General features: G+C 35.6%; 1 protein-coding gene across 5 annotated transcripts in view; it reads left to right on the forward strand.

Moving 5' to 3' along the window:
- Window positions 1–18944, forward strand: part of SLC2A9 (solute carrier family 2 member 9) — a 126808-nt gene that overhangs the window by 51964 nt on the left and 55900 nt on the right. For all 5 annotated transcript variants that reach the window (XM_035324804.1, XM_035324805.1, XM_035324806.1 and 2 more), the window contains 2 exons: window positions 6329–6461; window positions 14781–14968. In XM_035324804.1, coding sequence (XP_035180695.1) covers window positions 6329–6461; window positions 14781–14968 — 321 coding nt within the window. The remainder of the gene's footprint in view (window positions 1–6328; window positions 6462–14780; window positions 14969–18944) is intronic.

Below are 18944 nucleotides of genomic sequence, written 5' to 3' on the forward strand. Positions count from 1 at the left end.
ATAGGGTAGCATGCAGTCATTAGTATTGAGTGGTATTTTGTAGACTTGAATTTCTTGGTTTGCTTATGGAACCATTGACAACAAATAAAATCAGCAGATATATACTGGATTGGTATTGCACCTTTGAATTTTTTCTTCTTTTTTTAAAAAAAAAAATGTAAAGTAAATGTCAAATTAAAATGAGATATTTTTTTAAAAATCTAAACCAGATTGTTGCCTTTAAAAATGTGTCAAGATGAAATGTTCAGCTTTTTCAGTTGATCTTAAAACAGCAATTGCTGCTTGATTTGTTTGTTTGTTTTAAATTATTTATATATTTTTCTTAACTTTGATATACCTTAGGCTAACATTTATAACTTTAGTTTGGCAAAATATAATCGCACACAAAGAATGACATATACTGTAATTTCTAGATGCCCTGAAGCATATTGCTTCACCTCCTGCCACAGCCCCAGCATGATGCAGGTCTCTTGGGTTTTGTGTGTTACATCTGCCAGTCCTATGCAGATATCTAAGGTATACTAGGGCATCAAAATAATACATACAGTATGTTCAAACAAATGAATGTTATACTCTTCAATTACTTTAATTTACTATTTTATACTGTATTATTTATGGAAGTTAACCTGATCCCTCATGCCTTTATGCAATGCAGTCTGTCAGAAATTTTGTGTAGCTGCAACATACTTTTTATGTTTCTTTCTAAATATACTCATGTTATGCTCACTGCTGAAAATAATCCCATCTGGAAGCTCACCATTTCCTATTGCTATTTTTCAGAAATGAATAAACAAAGTAGGCAAGAATTATGCCATTTAAGTGTTAAGTAAAATAAAAAAAAATAGGAAAAAAGCTAGCTATTCTTGACTCCATTAAAAAGTTGGACCAATAAGCATTATGGTAACTCTTAACAGACATTCTAATTCTCTGTTTCAATATGTACAATATAATCTAACAAGTAATTTAATGAACAAAAGGTCACAGAATTTGGACACCAATCATTTTCAAAGCTGTTCTAGAACCTGATCCAAAGGTGGTTTAATCTGTAACAAAAACCTCCCACTGACTACTGTGAATTTTAGATTAGGATTGTACAGCCTTAAGTCTGGTAATTTTCTGTACTGTCTAATACCTGGGAAGGTGCTGAGACTTGAGTAGTATTGTCAGAGCTATATCCATAGTATTGGATATTTTTTAAAAATAAACATCCACGTGGGTGCAGAACTGATGGGAAAGATGTGTACTACTTGGGTTGCCTATGTTTTAAACAAGAAAGTAAGCAATTCATAACTCTGTTATTAAAACTTATTACAACAGATGGGGGTTACCGGTTGTATCCAGCAGGGATGCAAGTGTTGATTGATGAGGTTAGCTACCTCTGCAGGCAGAGGAGGCGGTAGAGACAAGTTTGGAGTGGCACCAGGAAAATAAGAGGAAGGCAGTTTTCTTGCACATTACATGAGTAGTTGGTCTTAACTGCCTCATGATCATCATACCCTTAACTCGCAGAAGAAAAGACAATTTTAATGCTAAGAAATTAGTTCCACCTTGATGCTTCTTCAGTCCTTGGCCCCATGCCAGTACGCTTGTCTTTTACCATCAGGAGTATATTCTGTGGGACAGTAATGGATGAACATAGAAATGCAGTACTTGTGCAGGCTTTTCAGCTTTGCACATGCCAGTAAGTTTACTCAGCCTGTTCGGAGCAGGGATGTGATTTTTCTGTGTGACAAACAGAATATTTTTAGTATAATATGAAGTTTTCATACCGTCTCTAGTAAAGAGGGTAAGATTCAATTGCTTGAACATAAGCATACGGTATCATTTTGATGCCCTAGCACACCTTAGAAGTCCACATGGGACTGGCAGATGTGACACACAAAACCCAAGAGACCTGCATCATTCTAGAGCTGCAGCAGGAGGTAAGGCAAGATGCTTCAGGGCACCTAGAAATTACAGTAGATGTAATTCTTTGTGTGTGTGTGATTATATTTTACCAAAATAAAGTTGTGAACATGTTCCCACTTCTTTTAGGAACATGAAAAAGCAGATGATTCCATCTTGTATCAGGTGCTGTTCCCCACATACAAAATGGAGAAAATGTGTCATTTTTCATAAGAAATGTATTATGCAAAAAAATCATTATTGCTGCTAGAGTGTTAACTGTTTTTGTAAACCCATTATAACACATTCTCCACTCCGAAAGGAATTAATTCTAGTATAAATATTTAGAAGAGTTGTGTATAGTGACTGATAAATGGACATTGAATTCTTGCTCACGGACAAATCATATTTATCCTGTGCATTGAATGAGAAAAAGGGATAGTGACTATTTATGCTTCTATTGTAAATGTATTGTTTTCATTTAATCTGAAAGTTTCAAGCAGTAAGCTAAATGAGCCCCTGATAGCTCCATGAGGTGGCATGGCTGTTATGCTTTTAAACGTATGCTTTCAAAATATTATATACATAAATATAAATATATATATGTAAATACATATACACAAAGAGTAGCGCCCGTGGCAGTCATGTATTTCCTTACTCAGTCTTTTTGCTCTTCTTACACATCTTGTCTAGTAGACTTAATTGGCCTTACCATTTTTTTCTAGAAATGAGTATCCACAGATGGGGCAGTACAGCACTTCTCACCTCTGTTGTATGACACTGACAACATCTTTCTTTTTTTAAAAAAAATAATTGTTATATGTATACACATATATTCTTAGCCTTTCCTATGTGGAAAGTGTTTTCAAATTTTATCAATGAAATCTTCCTAATCAGCAAAAAATTTAAATGTAACCAGTGCTTAAATAGGTCATTGAAGTCTCTATAGTCCACTAGTCCAACTGTTAGCAGTAACCACTGATATTTTCCCCATACAGGTTTCTTTTTCATGTTTTAATTGCTACTAAATGTTCCATTTTCTACATTTTAATTAGTAATTTTTTGGCATAATAACATTTGCTCTACTGAATTCCGATATAAGTTAATCTTGTCTAATTGATAAACCTGTGTTACGCTTTATTTGTTTCCTTTTTATTTTTCCCACCATGTGTTTCTACAGCTTTGCACTTTATTACATCAACCTTTTAATGAGTCTATGGATGTCAAACTTGCTCTACTATTTAGCTGTCTTTTGTAAATAGACCAAAACTGGGTTTTTCATGCTCTAGCCGAAGCAAATATTCACAATGTGACAGTTTAAAATGAAAATCATAACATCTTGACAAGTTATTTGTACCAGTTCTAAGCAGGTGATGAGTCAAGTCCTCTGTAATTAAAATATTTATTGCTTTTTTTAGTTCTTCCTGAGATAAAATGTGTTGTTTTCATTTCCCTCAGTAATGTCTGTGTTCTTCTCCTTACTGACAGCTGAGGCAAAGTGTTTCAGTGTCTTCTAAGTGATGCCTAAAATGTCTTTTCTCTTCACCTTATTACTGCTTCTGAGCATTGTCCCTGTTTGTATAGAACAGGTTCTATTAATCCTTAAAAAGGTTAGGATACCCTTCTTTTCCCTGCTTCCTTTAATTCTTTTTATAGGGTCTAATTCTGCTTAATCTTCAGCAATGTGTATTTTATACATTCAGACCAACAAATGTAGCTCTTTTATGGATCTTTTTAAACTCAGTTTAGTCCTGATATTTCTTGTCTGTATAGGGATGAAGAATCTGAATATAGATAATGTTAATTAAGAGAAAAGCAAGTAGAACCCATTCCAAATGGATGGAAACATTTCCACTAAACTTAGTGACTTACCAATGTTTGTTGTTCTTGTTGTTGTTTCTGTAATATGGACACTGTTAAAAATGAAATAAATTTCTTCTTTCCTATCGAAATGAAATGTTTTCCCCTTATCTAAAGGGCAAAACAGCAGTTTTATCACAAATGTATGAATTTGATTCAATTAAAAGTTCAGAAATGCTCAAATTTCCTTGTAGAAAGCATAGAAGTGTAGAAGTATACTTACGATTGCTTTACCTTCATTTTTTTACAAGTTAGCATAATAAAAAGTAAATATAAAATCTTTCATAGAGGAAATAAAGGAAGCTCAGTGTCCTATGTAGTGAAAATAAATACCTTGTTATTATTCTTTCAGGGTCTTATTTATTGTGAAGGGTAAGTTCAGAAGTTTAGTCTCATTCGTAGCTTTTTCAAAATAACATTTTCTGAAGAGTTACTTGAGAGAAAACTGAACTGAAAAAATATGCACTATGGGAGACTTTAAGAAGGCTGAAAGATTAATCCAAGTTAAGTCCCAAAAGGATGACAGAATGTTAATCATAGCGATGTACAGTAGAGGTGTTTTTTTGTTGTTGTTCTTTAACTTAAAGAATCCTTGGCATCATGGAAAAAACTACTCTCAATCAGCACATCATATTTCCTGTAGTTTTTTTTTGTTGTTGTTGTTTTTGTTTTTTTAGAAGTGCTGTAACAGCCTTATAAACTCTATTAAGCCTTGTAAACTTTTTATATGATATATAGAAAGAGTAGTTGTATTATAGGAAGTAATCATAAGAGATTACATCAAACAATGAATTTCCTTTTACAACTTTGTATAAAATAAATGCTTCCAGGCAGATACAGAATACAACTGATCAGACTGCCTCTTTTCTTAATTTTCTTTACAAACAGGTGCCTGTTTTGTATATGCAATTTATTATAGTTAATAATAATTAGATAATAATAATAATATAATTATAACAATATAGTTTAATATAGTTAACCTAAGATTAAATTTCATTTTTTTAAAATAAGACTTTTTTAAATATGATTTTTAAAATAAGATTCTTCATTTATAAACAGTCTATTAACCAGTCTTGATGCTCCTATATTAGGTAAATTTCTTCAATCACCTGTATTAAAAAAAAAGGGGGGGGGGGGGGGCAGAATGAAGGAGGTGAAGGAATAGGTTCTTGAAGTCCTCATGGTAACAGAGGCTCTGTGGAAGACAGATAGCATTGAGATTTGAATTTTTTTGAAAAATCACCTTCTCAAGTCGTTTTGCTATCTCTGGATTTTTTATATATATTTTTTTCTTAAAAACAGCAACAAAAACTAACAAAAAACAAACAAACAAAAAAACCCTCCCCTCTTATTTTCCCTGGTAGTTATTAAATTAGGTCATGTCCCAGTTCAAGATCTGAGCATGGCTTACATCCTCTAGCATGCAGTGCATTCTGTTGTAGCAGTTGGATTGCTGAAGTGGAACGTAAAATAAAAACTGCCAACAGTTTGTGGGCCTTTCAAACTTTGATAAAGACTGTGGAAAATTATATTGAAATAAAATTTACTGAGTTCTATGTAGGGGAATGTGGACTCTGGATGGATAGATTCATTCTGAGGGAGAAACTGGATCCAAACCCCCTAGTGCCTTTCAAAGTTCAGTCAGACAGAATGCAATGCAATCTGCTTTTGATCTAGACAAGTTTTTGAAAATGTGCTAGACATTATGACTGAACAGTGGGCCCACTGAAGTCTCACCAGGCTTTTCAATTAAGAACCAAGTCTCAAATTAGAAATAATTGAATTAAATAGATGAATGATGACCTTTTATGAGAAAACTACTAAAGAGAATGAGTCTTGGCATCAGACAATTGAAACAGAAGGTATCTTAAGAACATGGACAGATAAAGGGTCATATTGTTGAGAAAATAATACTACAGTTCCCTTTCTTCTCCAGCTACTTGTTAGTATTTTCTTTGCAGAGTAAACCCAGAGAGCTAGATAAGCTCCTTTATAGCCTTTCCCAGCCTTTTACTGAAATAGTTTTTCTCAGGTGGCCCTCTAAAGCTAGTTTTAAATAATGAGTACATTTGAGGTTGCTAACAACTTTGTTTCAGTTGATTTCAAAGCAAATAATGCCACTTTTTTTTTTTTTTTTTTTTTTTTTGAAAAAATAGATTAGAGACAGCTATATGTAACTGTATGAAGATACTGATGTACTGTTTCTTAAAGAAAATTGGTGGTATTATGGTGAATGGGGATGACTTCTGGAATACATATTTGAGTATATATATCAAGATTTTTGTGTGTATGGTTGTTGATGCTGAAGGAAAGGAAAAGTATGTTATGTTTTCCAGATCCTCTTTCTCTTTTTATCTTTCTATATGTTGAGGACTTAAATTCTGACTTCCTCAGCCCTTGAGTAAGGGGATCTGAGGGAAAAGTGTTCAGACTGCTTACTGATCTCAGGAAGAAGACATTACTCTGCTCATTGGCATGCTATGTCAGATGATGAAAATTTACGGCATTTCCATTGTAGCTATTTGTGTTCCTATTGTCAATATGGGAGAGTGTTAATGACTACCATCTTTGCCCCTGTTTACAGGAATCTCGGTGGCCTTACTTATTTGGAGTGATCATCGTTCCTTCATTGGTACAAGTTGTGATTCTGCCTTTTCTTCCTGAAAGTCCTCGTTACCTCCTACTTGAAAAACATAATACCAGCAAGGCAGAAAAAGGTATGAACTATTACCTGGTTTCTTGTAAGAAATCACTTTTATTGTAGGGATGCAGGCTGGAAAGAAATTTTGATATCACAGTGAAAGCAGAATATTTTAACCAGGAATATTCTCTTGATGATTACTTTTCCCCTGCTTTCTCCACTTGTCTTTATACGTCTGTAAATATAACTGTTGCTTTTACATATATATATATATATATATAAATTAATTTCTCCAGCAAGCTGACCTTGTAGTATTATGCATGGTGATACAAACTTACCTAACTCATCCTGCTGATGTGCATATCAGCCACTACTTGCAGTGTTCACTAGGGAGTGTAGAGGTGATTTCAGTCTTCATGAGTGTCTATTTATGTAGAGTCTTTGCTGTTTGGATAACAAAAATACTGTTTCTGTTTCTGGGTTTTGTTCCATAGTCACTGTATTTACCATGTGTTCTGTAACTCCGTAACATTTGTAGATCTAATAAAGACCTCACACACCTATTTAACTGAAAATATGCAGTTCTCCCATATTGCTTGCTTCAGTTTCACAGATATGGACCAGAATATTTTGCTCTTACTTATCAATGCATAAAACAAAATAAAAAATTACTTTTGTGATCACAGCTATTGTATACTCTGCCCCAGTAAAATTACTATGGTCAGTTATAGCTTCCAATGTATCATGATGCTATTGTTGAGAGAATGTTGAGAGTCTGTTTTTACTTTTTATAGCAATACTTTTAAAAGAGGAGTGAACAAAGAAGAAAGGAAGCTGATTGTAATACCAAAATGTTTGCAGAACATTACTGTGTATGAAAAATTATTCCTGAAAACTTAAATATAACCTGTAGCATTTTTAGTCCCTAACTAGCTGTTTAGAAAATTACTTGCAAAGTGCAAATTAGCCTCTGAAACTTTAATTTCATGCTACAAGATTATTACATTTATGTAACTCACTTTGTCCTGTTTCTTCTACTGTAAAATGAAAATATGACCATTTTGTTTTCATCAGCACTCTGAAATGTAAATGACACACTAATGAAAGTCTCCCATATTGTCTAAGTTTGGTGTTGAAGAATTTTGTAATGGAGCTTCAAGCATTTAAAGATACCACTCCATGTTTTTTTTTTTGTTTGTTTGTTTGTTTAAAAAAAAAAAAAAAAAAGGCAAATGCAACAAGGATTTACAGGGACAGCAGAGTTTTGATGAGGCAGAAAACAGGTTTTCCAGGGGCCATGAAGGAAAGGGTTTGCTTGCCAACCATGATCAGACCATCCAGCAGGGAAACCATGGCAGGGAGCCTGGGGCAAACTGTCTGGGCTTGGAAGAAATGCCTTTGGGTGCCAAATTTAAACTGGCTCAGATCTACCTGATAAAACTGTAGATGTGTTTCTAGAGCTATGTCTGGCAATAAGCCTGCATATGCAAAGATATTGCATAATGTCAGACTTGCTTTAGGGATCTATTCAGAGTACTGTCACAGTGCTTGGAAACCTCACCACTGAAAGTGAATCTGGGCATCTTGTAGGTAGAGCTTAAAAAGTGTAAAAAAAAGTCATGAAAATAACTCCACCTGCTTGGAAATTCACACCACTTACTGTCCCTTGTAATGGGCCAACTGCAGTCTGCTGTGGTTTCAGCTTACACATTCTGAGAATGATTTAAAAACTACTCTAGAAGCATTGGAAGTAGATTCTTGGAGTAGAAAACATCAGGACAACTATGTTACCTGTACCTTATTGCCAGTGATTTGTTAGTTGAAATGAAATGGTTTCCCCACCCTGGGACGTGCAGACAACTCTAGATTAGGCATAAACTGAGCCTGAGCTGAGTATCTGGAGTAATGCAGTGGAATAATGAAAGCAAGGCGGGGGGGACGGACGGACTCTGTGATGAATAACTGTGAATAGGCAGTCAAGAAAAATCATCTGCATGTTAGCATTATCTCTGGAAATGGGGGAGGAAAAGCCCGAGTATTAAGGAGACCGGAGGAGTTTGTGGGTTATTAAAAAAACCTACTGCTTGTAAGCCATTAATGACCATGCAGTATTGTCCATTATAATGATGACTACAGTAATGCTCTTGAATTATTTGCCTCTTAGGTTAGATCTGCATATTAATATGAGAAATGTGCAAGTCTTTATTCTGACTAAATCCTTTTTATTCTCTGCAGTGGATCAAGGCTACTCATGCAAATATCATGCATTTCACTCTGGATTATGTCTTGTTGCAGAAATATAAAACTATTATTTGTAAAACTATAATTTGTATTTAAGGCAGATGAGATGACTATGTTAGTCTTTTTATAAAAATACTCTATTAAAAGTTAAAAAAAAAAAAAACTAAAATCTTTTAAAATGGAGATGACAACATTAATCTTCCTAATTATTTTAGAGTAATAAAATCCAATGGGATAATATAGGTCATTGAGTTTCCACTGAGTTCTGCGCCTGCTTTTGTCCCTTCCTTTTTTCTGCCCTCAGGAGATAACCAGACTATAGCTACCAAACCACAAGTGACCTCATTCTCTTTTTTGGCAGCACTGTAAAAAAGCACAGTGCCTTTAAGTGGCAAATAAGAGTCTGAAAGAGGGAGAAGGACCAAAGTGATGAAAAAGAGGAGATGGGGTTAGAGCAGGCTGGTGCCATGTGTGAACATAAACCACACACACCACCATGAGACAAGCTATTCCATGAGCTCAGGAGTAAGGAGCCTCCAGATGAGAGATATCTCCTGAGCAATATTAGCTAGGTACCCAGTTCCCTGCTTTCTCCTTTCTAACCATGCAAACGCTGTGGGTAGCTGAACTGAAGTCTTTCCTGGCTGATTAGCCATATGGACACTGTGGCTGACTTGCAGTTGTTTGCTGCTGAAAGCAATGCTAACAGCCAAGCACTGCTTGTCTTTCTGGAGTCACCATCCTGTGATGGCTTCCTGAGACCAACGCAAACTGAGCTATATCCCGTATTTGTGATTGACTGCTGAATGTGGGAGAAGTGATTTATCTATTTGAGACGGAATGACTGAATAGACCCACAGCACAATCTATACACCTTCTTTGCTCAATAAGTTAAAAGTCTGGTAATGGAGAGAGGAAAGAACCATTCCATCTACCCTCCCAGCTCCCCTCTCTTGTGAAGAAAAGAAGGGAGAGAAAAATGCCTGACATTTAACTTGTGTGATCCTTCTTCATAGTGCTCACCAGGCAGTGGAGGAGAAATAGATACTCAAATGAGGAAAAGGAATCTGGAAGGAAATCATTATTAGATTGCTAGGGAGCAGTGGGAGTGAAAGGTAACAGGACAGAAACAGGCAGAAAAAGAAACCTGTGGCTGTAATTACATCAGGCAGTTTACCATCCAAACTCTAGGAGAGCAAGACAGGAATTTGATATTAGTTGATTATTTGTTGCATGCCAAATGGATACCTGGTCTGTATCTGTGGCTACCAGGTATGATGCAATACAAATAAAACCACTAGTGGTATTGCAATAAAATGGAACAGCTTTCTGACTAACAGCATTATTTATAGGCAGCTTCATTTGGACACCTGATATATTTCTTTTGAAGAGTACTTCTACAAAGAGGAACTCTGTATTTTCAATACAGCTACAGTAACGTGTCATGTAAACCAATAATGGAAATCAGTTGGCATCCTAGCTTGCCAGAGCACCATAATAATGTTATATCTTAAGGGTCAAATAACTTAGATATAATGTCACAGTAACATCTGTTGATGACGTACAAAATCTGTTCATTTGGCATGTTCAGTCATACATTTAAACTCCCATAGTTATGAAAGAAACATTGCACCAGGTATAACACAAAGTGTGATTTTAAAATTCTTAGAGATGTATTAGGGTTGATATCTTTTGATGCAACAGAAGAGCTAAGCTGTTTCTGATTTATAAAAGCAATTAGTTCATTTTCTACAAAGACCTTCCCAGGGCACACACGTATAGGAGCCATACTGAAACCAAAGTTACTACAGGAACAAATGCTGTAAATGCAGTGTTTTCAGTGGTTATTACCGACAGAAAGTTCACATATGATTCATTTCTGTTTATGTGTGCTTTTTATATGTCTCTAAGCATTATAAGCTATGCTTATTGGAAAGGAAGAGACAACCATGACTTCTAAACTTGTTGGCTAATGGCAGAGGCTCCACCTCAGGTGATTGCTGACTGCCAAAAGCTGGAGTGATAACAATGTGTCTGCTTGTTTGTAAGCTTTTCCTAAACCTCCTGTCTTTCAGGAAAGTTGCTTGGTTTACTGGACCTATGGTACAACTCAGTTTACCAGTTCTTATGTTATTTGTGGGTAGCATGTGGCTATTTGGTTTTATCTGTACATCTTCGCTAGTTTCAAGAGGACCTTAATAGATCTATAATAGTCTGTGAAACCAGGTGTAAGAACAGGTAAAGGTGTAATCCCAAACAGGCTGCTAACACATAGATCTCTGAGTTTTTTTACTTACAAGAATGAAGTGGCACATGGGAAAAGCCTAAAAGCTTTTGCTTGCAGTTCTGTTTACTAAACTGGAATAGCAAAATAGAGATTTATTCTTAAACTTGGCCATGTTAAATGTTAGTAGTTAATTAATATTTTGCAACATTTAAATAGCTGTTTAAATCTCTTCTAGCAAGGTACATCCAAATTATTCTTCAGGCTATACAGTACTCTAATATAATCAATGGTACACGAAAGCACTATTTTTTTCATTTTGCCAAACATTTTTATGATGTAAAGTTACTACCAGCATATTGCTACATATCTGATTCAGAAGTACCTGAAGTCAAGTGATCTTTCTGTGAATGTTGAGGCAGACAGTGAGGCTCCCTGGATGTCCTCCACCACTCAGAGCAGAAGTCAGTGTTAAAAGGAGATGCCTTATTGGGTCCATCCAGCCCAGTACTCTATCTTTGACAGCAGCCAGAGATGATGCTGTTTAAGGCAAGCTTAGACATAGCTTAGTTTTAAAGACACTGGGTTTAACATACTTCATAATCAGTGAAGTGAACATGAATGTATCCATGGGAAACTGATGACAATAATATTCATACAGTGTTTATTTTATTTTATTCTTATTTCTATTTTTTTTTATCAGCATAAGAGTTATTACCCTAGCTGCTACCTGTGACCACTCCTCTTTGCTTCTGCTTCATTATACATGGGGTTGGCTCTATTCTGTAAACCACAAAATAGAATTTTGATTCTTTTAAATGTCTTCTTGAAGTCTGCATACTAATTCTAACAACAGCTTCCTTTGCAGTCATGGAAGTACTACAGTGGGAAAAAAACTGTAATTCCATGTGTGGTAGAGTTCTTCAAGACCCAGCTTCAGTTAATTTAAAGGCCTGATTGTTTTTAAAGATGGTACAGATTGATTTTGTCCAGACCTTTGAACCACCTCCAAATGTTTCATCCTAGCTGAGGTGAATAAAAACTAGGGATGTAAATTGAAAGGTTTCCTAACTCCTTTCCCCTTGACTGGAACCATCCACATCTTTTTCTATTTATAAAGACAATATACGAGCCTTTGACAGCTGAGTATCTAGGACCTTCTGGTCCTAGAGAATTTAAAAGAAATCTGGAAAAGTTTCTAAAGTTGCTAGAACTATAACTCCTTAGATGGTTGTATGCATGAGTAGGATACAGACATGATAACAAGGCATCCTTAAAGAAGGAAGCGGATAATAATGGAGGAAAATGAGTTACGGCAGTGGGGATATGAACAGCTGCTCTGATTCTCAGTGCCAATAATGCATTGGTTTAAAATGTAAAATAAATAGAATTGAACTTCACAAATTAAAAGACCTTTGAGCTTTCCCATCTCCCTTCTAGCACAGAATTCATTTCCATATTAATTATGTATAAAAGTGTGATTCTTACTATACTGAAAAAGCAATAACGAAAGAAACTTGAATGTAGTGCGTTGCTGGAAAACATGTTTCCAAGTTTTAGTGTTGTCTACTGAAAACTATGCATGAATAGCATAACATTTTCTTAGCATTTCTTGACTTGTTAATTTTAAGTATCTGTCAAAGTTTCCAGCTGGCATTTACATTTTTGGTCCTAACACCAGGAGGGAGGAAAAGAAAACAGGTCTTAACACCAGAAGAGAGGAACAGAAAGCAGGTGTCTATATATTTCTTGCCTTTCACTAGGTAAATTTTGGTAATTGTTTTTGTTTGTTTTTTAACTTCCTGGTCCCTCTAGAAATACGGCAGGCTCCCTTGTGCAGAAAAGACAGATTGCTTCCTTTTTACTTGACTGCACCTATATTTTTGACTTGTGTGCCCTACAGGAATGCAGAGGATTCTAAGGACAGAAAAAATAAAGAAAATTGTGCACTGACCTAATTTACACCGATAAAACAGATGCTTAAAAATCTATGAGAATAATTTCAAAGAAGAGTACTGTGGTATATGTCTTGTTATTTTCATCCTTACCTGATTTTTTATTTATTTATCAGTGCTCTAATAATACTGAAAAAAAAGTGTAATTTAAGCATAAAACATTAACTGTAACATACTAGAGGCACACATTGTTCTAATTTTACATTTCCTGTCATAGCCTTTAAATACATAACACTCATTTTAACAAGTGCTTTGTATGTCATTTAATAAGCAGGCAGTGACACGGACAAAACTCAACAGCTTAAATTATTTGTTCTGAGGTCTGAATTTGTTACCTCATTTCTGATTATAAGGCCTAGGTGAAAAGATGGCTCTCATGTTATCTCAGGGTTTTTTAAAAATTCTGACCTCTCCTTTCCCAGGAGAGAAATGAATATTAGAATAAATGAATGTTATGAAATGACTCAGCACCCGGAGGTGGTGAATGTTCATCCCTTAAAAAAATGATGCCTCTTGTTAACCAGAGTCACATAGGGCCTATTAAAATGCAGTAGAAATATTAACCACATATGAAACTCTTGGCCCAGAATTTGAGTTTTCCTTACAGCCCAAGTGGAAGCCAGGCAGTATGTGCAGCATGGTGAATTCACCAAAGAGATGGAGCTGCTCTGGGTTGACCATCAGCTTGTTAAGTGGCCTATCCCTCACAACATCAAAACAACACTACTTGGCCTTTTCCCCTGACTGGGGAAACAAACAAACAAACAAACAAACAAACAAACAAACAAACAAAAAACTTTCAAAGCCTGAATCCAGGTATTTTAGTCTTGACTAGTCAGTATTTGGCTTTCTTGACTATCCACATCCTTTCTGTGATCCAAAAGAATGGAACCTTATGAAAAAATATTATTTATTTATGTGAAATACTGTGCAAAGCAGTGGATAAGACAGAAATGGATTTAGCTCTTACGATAAATAAGTCAATTTATTCATTTAATAAAAATAACTCATTATTTCCTTTAGAAGAAACATCTTTAAGTGACCTGCTGTGTAAAGGATTGTTTTTTGAGTTAGCGTCCTACTGGGTCACAAAGGCTTGTTGCAAGGGTTTGTTTAATGTAATTGTTTCTCTGCAGTCATTCCAAGATGATGAGCATTTTAAATATCACTTAAAAAGCCAACCCCTGAGGTATGTTCATAAAATTGTGATGAAAATATCATTGATTTATACGTTATCAGGAAAACAGGATTGATGGAGAAACTCCACCTCCATTAGGAGGTATTCACATGCAGCACCTTTTGGAGGAGGTGTGAAATGGAAAGACAGGGTTGCTTGGTTATGTTTACCAGGCAAATTCACTCCCATGTCTCCATTGTTGACAAAGAGAAAGTCTTGAGCTGCTTTGGATAATTCTTTCTAACACTTCTAATATTGAAGAAGCTAATTCTTGTCTATGTGCTATTAAAAATGAGATCATATAAAGACCTGTAGCTATTCCTTTCAAATCTCTCCCCCCCCCCCCCTTTTTTTTTGTTTGTTTTAACAGACTTGCCAGATTCTTATGTATTATTATTACTCTATCCTGCCTATCTTCAGCAATAAAATCTGCTATATATTTTGGTTTGCAAACATAGTCATGTCAAATAATGTTAAGAATTGTTTTGCTATTAAACTTATTTTTTTAGTTTACACAAGGCTTTGACTCTGCGCTGGACCTTACACTGTATTTTATATGTCAAATAATATAAGGAGAGGTCTGGTAGGGTGTCAAAAAAATGTATATTCTTGCAGCTTCAGAGACCAATTACAAGGATGAATCAAATCATACCCAAAATGGAATCATATTTTGGGCAGAAGAATAATTAAGTTGGATCCCATGTATGCCTCCTGTTTGTCTCATGCACTTCAGTTTCTTTGAAACTATTCTGTTATAAGCACCGAGTGTCTGGCCTAAAGTACATTCTCTGTTTGTAGCATTTCAGACCTTTCTTGGGAAAGATGACGTGTCTCATGAAGTAGAAGAAGTTTTGGCAGAGAGTCGAGTCCAAAGAAACACCAAATTGGTGTCGGTACTACAGCTTCTGAAAACCCGCTCTGTGCGATGGCAGGTCATTACTGTGGTCGTCACTATGGGCTGCTACCAGCTCTGTGGGCTAAATGCTGTAAGTGTCCTTCTTCATGCCACATGGCATCTTCTGGGGTGTTCCTTTCTTTCTTTTTAATACAATGATTATATTATACCATAAAGCAACCTCTGTATCTTTCCATTTTTGGTCATTCCTTATTAGTAATGGTTTTGTTACAGCAGCATGTGGAAAGGCCTGAAGAACGATGAATCAGTTTTGTTGTTGTTGTTGTTTGTTTTTTTTTAATTAAGAAAAGAAAGGCATTGTTGCATTAAAGGTGATGAAAAAGATAGTGTGCATTAGAACAAAAGGGTATGCAGCTTCTGTTTCTGATATTCAGATCCTCTGTTTCTGGCCAGTAAATATCTGGTATAGTATGCTTTGCGTTTGTTCATGGTAGGGAAACTTTGTCCTTTCAGTAGATTTTCTGCTTGGAATAATTCAGTTCTGAACTTACAGAAGTCAGAAAAAGTGTCTGTTAACAGTTCCAAGAAGTTGAGCTGGATGGTTGATTTTGTTGTTGTTGAATAAACCGCATTTCAATCTCCTTTCTTAGAAAGAAGCCAAAGAGGAGAACAGACATATAATAGTCAACAGAGATAAATTCAATTGACTGTTACTGTGGCTGAGGCTAATGGATATCAAGGTCTTATTTTCAGATATTTGAACCTATAGCATCAGCTAGGAGAGGGCCATAGACTGACTTAGATTGGACGGGATCTTTGGAGCTCATCTGGTCCAACCCCCCACCCAAAGCAGGACTAACTTCAGATGTACCTCAGGCTACCAAGGCCTTTGTATAGTTGAGGTTTTATGGATCTCCAAAGATGGAGAGCCCACAACCTCCCTGGGCAACCTGTTCTAGGTGTTTTCACCACTTCTGCTGTGAAAAGAGTTTTCTTTATATTGAGGCAGAATTTTCCTTGGTGCAGCTTATGACATCTGAGTTAAATGCTTTACATTGTATGATGTGAATGTTCTCATGAACTACCTCAAAGTGAAAAGGGTTTTCATCATAGCTGAAGGGTATTAATTGCTTATACATAGAAGGCAGTCTTATCACTGCTGAAAGGAGCTCTGCAAATGTAACTTCGCACTATGGTTTTGTTAGTTACAGGGTGCTTCAGCTAGCATTTATTTATTTATTTATTTATTTATTTTTCCCACATGGCTAATCAGTGATAATAAGTGTAAATGCCTCTGATCTCTAAGCTAACTAGTTCAGAATTATCTCATGTACCTGTATAGCTTTAAAAATCTTAATACAAAATATTTTGTTCAAGACCATTAGAAGGACTAGAATGATTAGAACTCTGGTATCAAAAAGATATTTTAAAAAGTACTAGGAGGAAGTAAGAAGATTTCCCACACTGTGGGGTGAACTACAAAAACATGTATATAGATTTTTTTTTTTAACCGTGGATTTCAGTGCTAATGACAAGCTATTTTATTGCTCACTGTGGATACTTTTGGAGAAGATAATTGTAATTATCTGTCATCCAGTCTTTCTAAGGTTTATCAGCGTATAAGTGAAATGAAATGACACTTATAGTAAGAAAATTGTTCAAACAATGAAGCACATTTCCTAAAGAAAGAAAAGGCAACAGCTAAATCTTAAGGGAAAAGAGAAGGGTTTTGTGGCTTTGAGAATATCCAATAAATGACAGAAATTGTCCATTATTCTTTGGCAGAGCAGAACCACACTCTCATAGCTTGTGTGTGTGTGTGTGAGGGGGTGAGACATGTACAGACCAAAACGAATGCTGAATTTGTTTTAAAGTATCATTAGGGGGTTGCTCTATGAGAACATGCCTCAGAAAAACTGTTTTTGTCAGGAAACCTGGATGTCAAGTTAGTTATTTCAAGCCTTTTTATTGTTATTATTTTTACTTTGTTTCTCCAACTTTATAATGCCACTAAACATGAAAAAAAAAAAAATCACACAAAATTTACATTCTGAAATTGATTGTTTAACTTGTTCATCCAGGGAAAAAAAAAATGAATGCGATCAAAGAGAAGTAGTTGTACCACTCAGTTAAGAGCTCACGTTTCAGTTCCTTGTCTCTTCTGCTTGGCTGTTGAGACTGACCTTGATAAGTCACCTGAAGCTCAGAAATTAGAGGACAGGTACAGATGTGACAGTTAACTGCTGAACCCGGTTCTCAGTTTGTCTGGCTGTGTGTAAAGTCCCCTGCTGGGTGTGAGTCACTGTCAGCAAGGTTTAACTGGTTGCAGAAGCATCTCTTAAGTCATAGCTCTCATCCTTCTCTTTGTCTGTAGTACCCTGTTAGTCAGTCTGGTCTTTCAACAACTGCCATCTGGGTAGGGCATATGGGAAATTTGGACCTCTTTCAGGGGAGAGTCTCAGGTCACTCAGGGGAAATTACCAAATGGAAGACTTCTGTAATCATCCTGCTGGTATCTGAGAATACGTACTTCATTTTATGGTTTTAGCTTATAATTAAAAAAAAATGTTTTGTTTAAAAACAGTACATTCATTCGCTTCTACATGGAACAGATATAATGGTGAAGCCCTGATCATATTAATCTATTCAATTATAATGGAATACCAGACAGTCTGACCTAAATTGAAAAAAGTAAATGAATCTGTATCAGTCTATTTTCATCTGATAAAGTTTATTTGTTGTATGTAGCTCCTTTAACCAAGGTTCTGTATTTCCAATGGCAAGGAATCATGCTGGGGATGGGGGTCCATGCAGCAATATTTTGTATGGAAAAAAATAAAATAAAAAATGCCATAGTGTGCTCTTCAAGCTTGCTTTAGAGAAGACCTGGCATCAAGTAGTCGTAGGAAGGGATCAGTATGCAGTATGCATATATCATGCAACATCATATGCATACGTTGTTGCCCATCTTTTTTTTCAGTGATTTATTTTCCCTTTTTGAAGGGAAGAGTTGAAGTCCTCAGGAAGGAATATACATAGGGGGGAATATACATAGGGGGGAATATACATAGTAGGGAGCTGGATACAAAATAAAGACTGGAAAATTGAGTGAATGGTAGAGAGGTCCCTGGTGTGAAGAAGTATGGGAACACTACTGATGGTGGTATAACACATTCCACTTTAAGCTAACAGCTTATAGGAGTAAAAGCTTATGGCAAGTAAGATAACTTGCATGCAGCTAGTTTATGCTATAGACAGGAATGCAGAAATGTCTCCAAATTCATAGAATTCAGACTGCAGAGATGTAGCTGTCTTCTTATGGCAAACATTTAGTTGGCTGCTATGGTGAAGTGTTGCTTCAGCCTGTGAAGCAACAGAAACCCACCATAAGAAGTCAGATGTTCCTGTATTGTTTTGGACTAGACAGCAGTTGTTTCTGGCTTTTGGTACCTTCTGCCCCATTTTCCACAGCTCTTTCATTCCAAAATATTTAGCCCAAACCATTCATTAACAAAAAACATGTTAAAATAACTTAAGTGAAAGTATAGTAGTCACCATTAGTCTTGTAAATTTGTTTCAGTAATATCCTAGAGTAATGTATTTACTTGTCTAATGATACACAGGCTGAAAAACATTCACTTTTATAGTCTTTAAATGTGTACATCTTGTTAATTTTTACCCTGATTTGTTTTTTGTGCTGTTAATGATACTAGAAAATGCAACTCTGAACCTCATCCTGTCTTCAGTGTGGCAGCTTTTTAATCTATCTGTTTTACTACTACTCTTAGGATTGATGATCAGTCATTTTCCTCCATAAAGCCACTTGTGAAACTTTCTGAGTTCTAGTTGTTATCTTTTGGCAAATAAATTCTGGAGTTTTCCGCTTAAGTGACTCTTTAGCATCTTATTTTTTTTTTCTTTGTTCTTTGTCAAGATCTGTATACCTGCAATATTGCCATCATTTTCCAGAAGTTCTATCCGCTACGCAAAACTGATAACAAGAACCAAATGTCTTACATAGTTTCTGATTTTTCTTTTTTCTTTTCTTTTCTTTTTCTTTTCTTTTCTTTTCTTTTCTTTTCTTTTCTTTTCTTTTCTTTTCTTTT

This window comes from Oxyura jamaicensis, chromosome 4 (genome assembly GCF_011077185.1).
Source record: "Oxyura jamaicensis isolate SHBP4307 breed ruddy duck chromosome 4, BPBGC_Ojam_1.0, whole genome shotgun sequence".
Taxonomy (NCBI): Eukaryota; Metazoa; Chordata; class Aves; order Anseriformes; family Anatidae; genus Oxyura; species Oxyura jamaicensis.